Source organism: Argopecten irradians, chromosome 9 (genome assembly GCF_041381155.1).
Source record: "Argopecten irradians isolate NY chromosome 9, Ai_NY, whole genome shotgun sequence".
Taxonomy (NCBI): domain Eukaryota; kingdom Metazoa; phylum Mollusca; class Bivalvia; order Pectinida; family Pectinidae; genus Argopecten; species Argopecten irradians.
The window spans coordinates 43,628,589-43,638,766 of NC_091142.1; the positions used below are offsets into that span (position 1 = coordinate 43,628,589).

At 36.2% G+C, this 10,178-nt stretch overlaps 1 protein-coding gene across 1 annotated transcript; it reads left to right on the forward strand.

Annotated features, from left to right (window-relative positions):
- The first annotated feature begins 410 nt into the window (after window positions 1-410).
- LOC138332397 (lens fiber membrane intrinsic protein-like) lies at window positions 411-8,292 on the forward strand. The gene is made up of 3 exons (XM_069280488.1): window positions 411-637; window positions 1,196-1,357; window positions 6,449-8,292. The coding sequence occupies exons 1-3, from the start codon at window positions 454-456 to the stop codon at window positions 6,655-6,657; spliced, it is 555 nt and encodes a 184-aa protein (XP_069136589.1). The 5' UTR covers window positions 411-453; the 3' UTR covers window positions 6,658-8,292.
- Window positions 8,293-10,178: the final 1,886 nt, after the last annotated feature.

Consider the following 10,178-nt stretch of genomic DNA (forward strand, 5'->3'; position numbering starts at 1 on the left):
AACGAACGGCCAAAATTTGTAAACTAAATTCATCCGTAATCAATCCGCTCTTCAGTGGCACGGGACATTAAGGAAAATAAATCTTCTAAAGAAATGTAAAGCATATTATTTTGAACATGTTTGGATGTGCGTATAGCCTGTGAATTAATTTTGTTTAGTATGGAGATTGGTTTCACACAAGGAAATCCCTCCAATGAACTGATAGTATTGAGCTGAGGTATTCGGCTCACTTTTAGAGATTGTATGGTCAGCTGGGGTAGATAACTCTCCGTTGGTCATTGACAGGGTGTCAAAACATATCAGCAATCATTCCTGGAGCCACTTGATAAATCTGTAATATTTAGACACACTAAAACGGAACTGACTGTATCGTTACTTACGTTAATTGTGCGTTTCTGTCCAGATTCCTTACATCGTCATCTGGATTAGGATATTTTCCCACTGAAGCTAGGGATGTCGCAGTTTAAGAATCAGTCTGTCTATATAAAGTCGGCGCTGTGTACGTTGACTTTGGGTTTTGTTACACACCTCGTTAGTTTAGCATCCCCGTACTGGCTACTCACTGGATCAGGAGCGCACCTCGGACTATGGCTGAATTGTGTGGACACATCGTGTCAGAGTATGGCGGCGTCACCGGGTATGTAATTCACATTGTCTATTCAAAGAGATGGAAAATTAAAGTGTTTTAAAAGAACTGAACATTTTCGCCTAATGGTGGAAATAATTATATATTTATGAGAAATTCGAATTTTGTTCCGATTGATATGAATAAATACTCATCAGTTTGTAAGAGGACCAATACCAACCCCAAACCAAATGTTCCTGGATACAGATAATGCCTTGTACTCACTCATCAAACATAAAGACATTTTTCTAAGATCCAGTCATTCCTATGGTTTCCCACGGGAAACGTCCAGACAATGTTTCTCTTTAAAAGTTTTACTCATTCAAATAAAACATATATATATATTGTTCACGCCGAACAGTGGAAAGAAATCATATCAGGTCCAGTGAGGTTTGACCTTTTAGGTTTACCTCGATGCAAGCGACAAAACGTTGGTCAAAAACTTGGTTCTTTTTATTGAGCTGAAAGAAGCAGCATATTCATCTAGTCATGTTATATTTATATAACTTGAATCATTTTCAATGAAGAAGAAATCCGCCATCACTGAATCAAATAAAGTAAGTTTTACAGTTTCAGAATGGATCCGGAGTTGCCAAGTGTTAGATGTTATGAGTATTGTTACCAGTCTGGCGAGTCTGACTGTCATGTTAGTGACCGCCTTCACACACAACTATAAACAACAACAGAGGAAAGCTCGACACATCTTCATCATAGTCTTATCTTTTATATCTGGTAAGTATTTAGTCATATCTAACTAGTGACAGTCTTCATACAGAGGAAAGCTCGACACATCGTCATCATAGTCTTATCTTTTATATCGGGTTAGTATTCAGTCATATCTAACTAGTGACAGTCTTCATACAGAGGAAAGCTCGACACATCGTCATCATAGTCTTATCTTTTATATCGGGTTAGTATTTAGTCATATCTAACTAGTGACAGTCTTCATACAGAGGAAAGCTCGACACATCGTCATCATAGTCTTATCTTTTATATCTGGTTAGTATTCAGTCATATCTAACTAGTGACAGTCTTCATACAGAGGAAAGCTCGACACATCGTCATCATAGTCTTATCTTTTATATCTGGTTAGTATTTAGTCATATCTAACTAGTGACAGTCTTCATACAGAGGAAAGCTCGACACATGGTCATCGTAGTCTTATCTTTTATATCTGGTTAGTATTTAGTCATATCTAACTAGTGACAGTCTTCATACAGAGGAAAGCTCGACACATGGTCATCGTAGTCTTATCTTTTATATCTGGTTAGTATTTAGTCATATCTAGCTAGTGACGGTCTTCATACAGAGGAAAGCTCGACACATCGTCATCGTAGTCTTATCTTTTATATCTGGTTAGTATTTAGTCATATCTAACTAGTGACAGTCTTCATACAGAGGAAAGCTCGACACATGGTCATCGTAGTCTTATCTTTTATATCGGGTTAGTATTTAGTCATATCTAACTAGTGACAGTCTTCATACAGAGGAAAGCTCGACACATCGTCATCGTAGTCTTTATCTTTTATATCGGGTTAGTATTTAGTCATATCTAACTAGTGACAGTCTTCATACAGAGGAAAGCTCGACACATGTCATCATCGTAGTCTTATCTTTTATATCTGGTTAGTATTTAGTCATATCTAACTAGTGACAGTCTTCATACAGAGGAAAGCTCGACACATGGTCATCGTAGTCTTATCTTTTATATCGGGTTAGTATTCAGTCATATCAAACTAGTGACGGTCTTCATACAGAGGAAAGCTCGACACATCGTCATCGTAGTCTTATCTTTTATATCGGGTTAGTATTCAGTCATATCAAACTAGTGACAGTCTTCATACAGAGGAAAGCTCGACACATGGTCATCGTAGTCTTATCTTTTATATCTGGTTAGTATTTAGTCATATCTAACTAGTGACAGTCTTCATACAGAGGAAAGCTCGACACATGGTCATCGTAGTCTTATCTTTTATATCTGGTTAGTATTTAGTCATATCTAACTAGTGACAGTCTTCATACAGAGGAAAGCTCGACACATGGTCATCGTAGTCTTATCTTTTATATCTGGTTAGTATTTAGTCATATCTAACTAGTGACAGTCTTCATACAGAGGAAAGCTCGACACATCGTCATCGTAGTCTTATCTTTTATATCTGGTTAGTATTCAGTCATATCTAACTAGTGACAGTCTTCATACAGAGGAAAGCTCGACACATGGTCATCGTAGTCTTATCTTTTATATCGGGTTAGTATTTAGTCATATCTAACTAGTGACAGTCTTCATACAGAGGAAAGCTCGACACATGGTCATCATAGTCTTATCTTTTATATCTGGTTAGTATTTAGTCATATCTAACTAGTGACAATCTTCATACAGAGGAAAGCTCGACACATGGTCATCGTAGTCTTATCTTTTATATCTGGTTAGTATTTCAGTCATATCTAACTAGTGACGGTCTTCATACAGAGGAAAGCTCGACACATGGTCATCGTAGTCTTATCTTTTATATCGGGTTAGTATTCAGTCATATCTAGCTAGTGACAAGTCTTCATACAGAGGAAAGCTCGACACATGGTCATCGTAGTCTTATCTTTTTATATCTGGTTAGTATTTAGTCATATCTATAGTGACGGTCTTCATACAGAGGAAAGCTCGACACATGGTCATCATAGTCTTATCTTTTATATCTGGTTAGTATTTAGTCATATCTAACTAGTGACAGTCTTCATACAGAGGAAAGCTCGACACATGGTCATCGTAGTCTTATCTTTTATATCTGGTTAGTATTTAGTCATATCTAACTAGTGACAATCTTCATACAGTGGAAAGTTCGACAACACATGTCATCATAGTCTTATCTTTTATATCTGGTTAGTATTTAGTCATATCTAACTAGTGACGGTCTTCATACAGAGGAAAGCTCGACACATGGTCATCGTAGTCTTATCTTTTAATATCTGGTTAGTATATTTAGTCATATCTAACTAGTGACAATCTTCATACAGTGGAAAGCTCGACACATCGTCATCATAGTCTTATCTTTTATATCTGGTTAGTATTTAGTCATATCTAACTAGTGACGGTCTTCATACAGAGGAAAGCTCGACACATGGTCATCGTAGTCTTATCTTTTATATCTGGTTAGTATTTAGTCATATCTAACTAGTGACAGTCTATACAGAGGAAAGCTCGACACATGTCATCGTAGTCTTATCTTTTATATCTGGTTAGTATTTAGTCATATCTAACAAGTGACAGTCTTCATACAGAGGAAAGCTCGACACATCGTCATCATAGTCTTATCTTTTATATCTGGTTAGTATTCAGTCATATCTAACTAGTGACAGTCTTCATACAGAGGAAAGCTCGACACATCGTCATCATAGTCTTATCTTTATATCTGGTTAGTATTCAGTCATATCTAACTAGTGACAGTCTTCATAATAGAAAACTAGTGACTACTCTTCATACAGAGGAAAGCTCGACACATCGTCATCATAGTCTTATCTTTTATATCTGGTTAGTATTTAGTCATATCTAACTAGTGAAAGTCTTCATACAGAGGAAAGCTCGACACATGGTCATCGTAGTCTTATCTTTTATATCGGGTTAGTATTTAGTCATATCTAACTAGTGACGGTCTTCATACAGAGGAAAGCTCGACACATGGTCATCGTAGTCTTATCTTTTATATCTGGTTAGTATTTAGTCATATCTAACTAGTGACAGTCTTCATACAGAGGAAAGCTCGACACATGGTCATCGTAGTCTTATCTTTTATATCTGGTTAGTATTTAGTCATATCTAACTAGTGACAGTCTTCATACAGAGGAAAGCTCGACACATGGTCATCGTAGTCTTATCTTTTATATCGGGTTAGTATTTAGTCATATCTAACTAGTGACAGTCTTCATACAGAGGAAAGCTCGACACATGGTCATCGTAGTCTTATCTTTTATATCGGGTTAGTATTTAGTCATATCTAACTAGTGACAGTCTTCATACAGAGGAAAGCTCGACACATGGTCATCGTAGTCTTATCTTTTATATCGGGTTAGTATTTAGTCATATCTAACTAGTGACAGTCTTCATACAGAGGAAAGCTCGACACATGGTCATCGTAGTCTTATCTTTTATATCTGGTTAGTATTTAGTCATATCTAACTAGTGACAGTCTTCATACAGAGGAAAGCTCGACACATGGTCATCGTAGTCTTATCTTTTATATCTGGTTAGTATTTAGTCATATCTAACTAGTGACGGTCTTCATACAGAGGAAAGCTCGACACATGGTCATCGTAGTCTTATCTTTTATATCTGGTTAGTATTTAGTCATATCTAACTAGTGACAGTCTTCATACAGAGGAAAGCTCGACACATCGTCATCGTAGTCTTATCTTTTATATCTGGTTAGTATTTAGTCATATCTAACTAGTGACAGTCTTCATACAGAGGAAAGCTCGACACATGGTCATCGTAGTCTTATCTTTTATATGGGTTAGTATTTAGTCATATCTAACTAGTGACAGTCTTCATACAGAGGAAAGCTCGACACATGGTCATCGTAGTCTTATCTTTTATATCTGGTTAGTATTTAGTCATATCTAACTAGTGACAGTCTTCATACAGAGGAAAGCTCGACACATGGTCATCGTAGTCTTATCTTTTATATCGGGTTAGTATTTAGTCATATCTAACTAGTGACAGTCTTCATACAGAGGAAAGCTCGACACATGGTCATCGTAGTCTTATCTTTTATATCTGGTTAGTATTTAGTCATATCTAACTAGTGACAGTCTTCATACAGAGGAAAGCTCGACACATGGTCATCGTAGTCTTATCTTTTATATCTGGTTAGTATTTAGTCATATCTAACTATGTGACAGTCTTCATACAGAGGAAAGCTCGACACATGGTCATCGTAGTCTTATCTTTTATATCGGGTTAGTATTTAGTCATATCTAACTAGTGACAGTCTTCATACAGAGGAAAGCTCGACACATGGTCATCGTAGTCTTATATCTTTTATATCTGGTTAGTATTTAGTCATATCTAACTAGTGACAGTCTTCATACAGAGGAAAGCTCGACACATGGTCATCATAGTCTTATCTTTTATATCGGGTTAGTATTTAGTCATATCTAACTAGTGACAGTCTTCATACAGAGGAAAGCTCGACACATCGTCATCGTAGTCTTATCTTTTATATCGGGTTAGTATTTAGTCATATCTAACTAGTGACGGTCTTCATACAGAGGAAAGCTCGACACATGGTCATCGTAGTCTTATCTTTTATATCTGGTTAGTATTTAGTCATATCTAACTAGTGACAATCTTCATACAGAGGAAAGCTCGACACATGGTCATCGTAGTCTTATCTTTTATATCTGGTTAGTATTTAGTCATATCTAACTAGTGACAGTCTTCATACAGTGGAAAGCTCGACACATCGTCATCGAGTCATATCTTTGAGATTAAGATTTAGCCATAAGCTTTGATTAGGATCTACAAAATAAGTTCTATCATACTTTCCAAACGTAACATTGAGTCTCTGTTTCTTCTATTACAATACTGAGCCTATTGTTGATAAAACTTTGGGGACTCGATCCTGATTTATCTTTACACATTGTAGCCCAAATGGCAAGGGCCATCGCACACTTTCATCAGAGCTATCAAAGTGATTTGAATAAGTTATATAACTTGTTTCGTGATTTAAGTGCATAATTATATTAACATCAAGGTAAAGTCCATTGTTGTTTATTTGATTGATTATAGAAACATATGGATGAAATAATGTGCTTATTATTCTTTCTGTTTAGCTGTGTTCCTGCAAATAGCTATAGCGGTAGCATTCAGAGCTAACTTTCCTTTTGGAGTTGCCTCCCTTTCCTGGTCTGTGCCCGTAGGAATCATCGCTGTTGTATTCTATGGTATCACAGGCATTGTGATGATTATTGACCTTCTTCGTCTCATCTTTTATGGGGATACACAACGGACACATGTCAAGCAATCAGGAAACATTGGCTGATTCCATGTTTTATGGAAAGCGGGAGGGACTAGTTTTGGCTGATTCCATGTTTTATGGAAGGCGGGAGGGACAAGTTGTGGCGGTTTCTACGACAACGCCCTTAACACAGAACAGTGCAGAAACAATAGTGTAATAAAGCAGTTTCATTTGAGGATAATAAAAAACAGGGTTGCTTTTATAGCTATGGGGACAATGTCTGGCATTTTACAATGATAAGCAAAAATATATGTCCCACTTTGTGTATAGTAGCTATATCTGGTGTACATTTAGCGATAAACACCTTTCTGCATGGAAAACAATATACATAATACTACACCAGTGAGTGCTAAAGTACACAAATATGCTTACACATTGGATGCTATTGTGGATTCCTCTCAACTCAACATTTAAAGCATACAGAACAGCTGAATAATGAATAGAACAGCTGAATAATAAATAGAGAATGTTGTTTTCTGATACGTCATCCTGCTTTTAGAAATAATACCAAAAGGCCTATATCTACAGGTACAAATGTAAATAATGAATGTCTCAATACCAACGTAGGCAACAAGGAACTGGACCGAGTGAATAAGTACCTCTGTGTTAAGGCAGGGAGAAGGTAATGCTTTTAGAAACAAATGAATACTGTCATTTTTACAAAATATGTTTATTAAAAAAATAATGATAAATAAATATTTGTTTCTGATATAGATCAACAATAACATATAAAACTTGTCTATAAAATGTAGTCAAACACACAATCACTGGGAACAGTCAGCCATTTCTGTCAGCACAGTTGGGTAGATTCTGTTGTTAAAGCACAATAAAATCCCATAGTGTCATTATACCCATAAGAAATCAGACTTTAAGTTCATTTAGTAATAACTCATCCTCCAATCTCAACCATTCTATAATACAGATACAAAATAATGGCAATGTAACATGTACATAGAAGTAGCTGTTTGGAGATGCCAAGCTCAGCCAAGTCTCTTGAGATCCAGAACTTATATAATCAAAGATATATTTTATGAAAATGTTAAACATTTACAGGTAAACATTATTACATTCATTATTCTGGATAGAATAACTGTGTGTATGACTTAATATTTCAATAAATAGGACTATTATACAACAGAAAGCACTGGTGACAGGGTCTATAATAAAGTGGAATAACTACTGGAGTATAATCACACACATTGTATAATAAGGAAATAAAACCCAAACATCAGCTTTATTTTGACAGAACAGACAGTAGTGAAGGATATATGGACGATTCATACTGACCATGTGTATTTGATACTGCTAATTGTTTAAGCAATGTACAGTATTGAAGTGAGTAATATCTAAGGGGCGACAACTGCCAGGTATAGTGAATAATTTATTTGACTTGGACTGATAGATTAAATTAAAAAAGAGAAAGAAAAATGCATGCATAAAACATTTTGACTAAATGTTGAATATACATCTATAATGTCTGGAAGGTTGGATGGATCACCTCTGCAAACCAACGTGTTGTATGTTCTACGAAGGTTCATTTGTTCATTAAAAAAATTGTTTGCAATAAAAAATGTGTATTTAAAAAGAATGCTTTGACTAAAGTAGTTTCTTAATACTGTTTTCAAAAAGAAAAAAACTTTGGAAGAGAGAAGGATATTTAAAAAAGAAAAAAAAAATCCTTGCATCCTCAATCCTGAGTTATCTATTATAATACAAATTACATTGTAGAGAAAAATGTAAACCTATTTTCGCTAAATTACAACATTTTGCGATTTCCATTTCCAAACATGTTCATGTGCTTTAACATTCACAGATTTAAATATAAAATGGAAATTCCTTTCAATGTGAATAATGTACCGAAGTAAATATTAATTCACAGAGATAAACTTTCTTTAAATCATTTGGGTTACATATTTTGTAAATTAAATGTGAAGGTAATTTGGTTTACAGTAACAAATATTGGAGCTAGTATCTACTATTACATTATATGTAGGAGGATATATATAACACATAGCAGGACAGTAACAACTAATCAACAAGGGCAGGTAACTCTGTTAGGAGACAGCCAGGAGATGTAATGGTGTAGATTATATGTAGGAGGATATGACCAATGGTGGTACAGTAACAACTAATCAACAAGGGCAGGTAACTCTGTTAGGAGACAGCCAGGAGATGTAATGGTGTAGATTATATGTAGGAGGATATGACCAATGGTGGTACAGTAACAACTAATCAACAAGGGCAGGTAACTCTGTTAGGAGACAGCCAGGAGATGTAATGGTGTCATTATATGTAGGAGGATATGACCATTGGTGGTACAAGAATAAACTAATCAACAAGGGCAGGTAACTCTGTTAGGAGACAGCCAGGAGATGTAATGGTGTAGATTATATGTAGGAGGATATGACCAATGGTGGTACAGTAATAACTAATCAACAAGGGCAGGTAACTCTGTTAGGAGACAGCCAGGAGATGTAATGGTGTAGATTATATGTAGGAGGATATGACCAATGGTGGTACAGTAATAACTAATCAACAAGGGCAGGTAACTCTGTTAGGTGACAGCCAGGAGATGTAATGGTGTAGATTATATGTAGGAGGATATGACCAATGGTGGTACAGTAAAAACTAATCAACAAGGGCAGGTAACTCTGTTAGGTGACAGCCAGGAGATGTAATGGTGTAGATTAGAATATGTAGGAGGATATGACCAATGGTGGTACAGTAATAACTAATCAACAAGGGCAGGTAACTCTGTTAGGAGACAGCCAGGAGATGTAATGGTGTAGATTATATGTAGGAGGATATGACCAATGGTGGTACAGTAATAACTAATCAACAAGGGCAGGTAACTCTGTTAGGAGACAGCCAGGAGATGTAATGGTGTAGATTATATGTAGGAGGATATCACCAATGGTGGTACAGTAAAAACTAATCAACAAGGGCAGGTAACTCTGTTAGGTGACAGCCAGGAGATGTAATGGTGTAGATTATATGTAGGAGGATATGACCAATGGTGGTACAGTAATAACTAATCAACAAGGGCAGGTAACTCTGTTAGGTGACAGCCAGGAGATGTAATGGTGTAGATTATGTGTAGGAGGATATAAGCAATGGTGGTACTTTAACAACTAATCAACAAGGGCAGGTAACTCTGTTAGGAGACAGCCAGGAGATGTAATGGTGTAGATTATATGTAGAAGGATATGACCAATGGTGGTACAGTAATAACTAATCAACAAGGGCAGGTAACTCTGTTAGGAGACAGCCAGGAGATGTAATGGTGTAGATTATATGTAGGAGGAGGATATGACCAATGGTGGTACAGTATTAACTAATCAACAAGGGCAGGTAACTCTGTTAGGAGACAGCCAGGGGATGTAATGGTGTCATTATATGTAGGAGGATATGACCAATGGTGGTACAGTAATAAAACTAATCAACAAGGGCAGGTAACTCTGTTAGGTGACAGCCAGGAGATGTAATGGTGTAGATTATATGTAGGAGGATATGACCAATGGTGGTACAGTAATAACTAATCAACA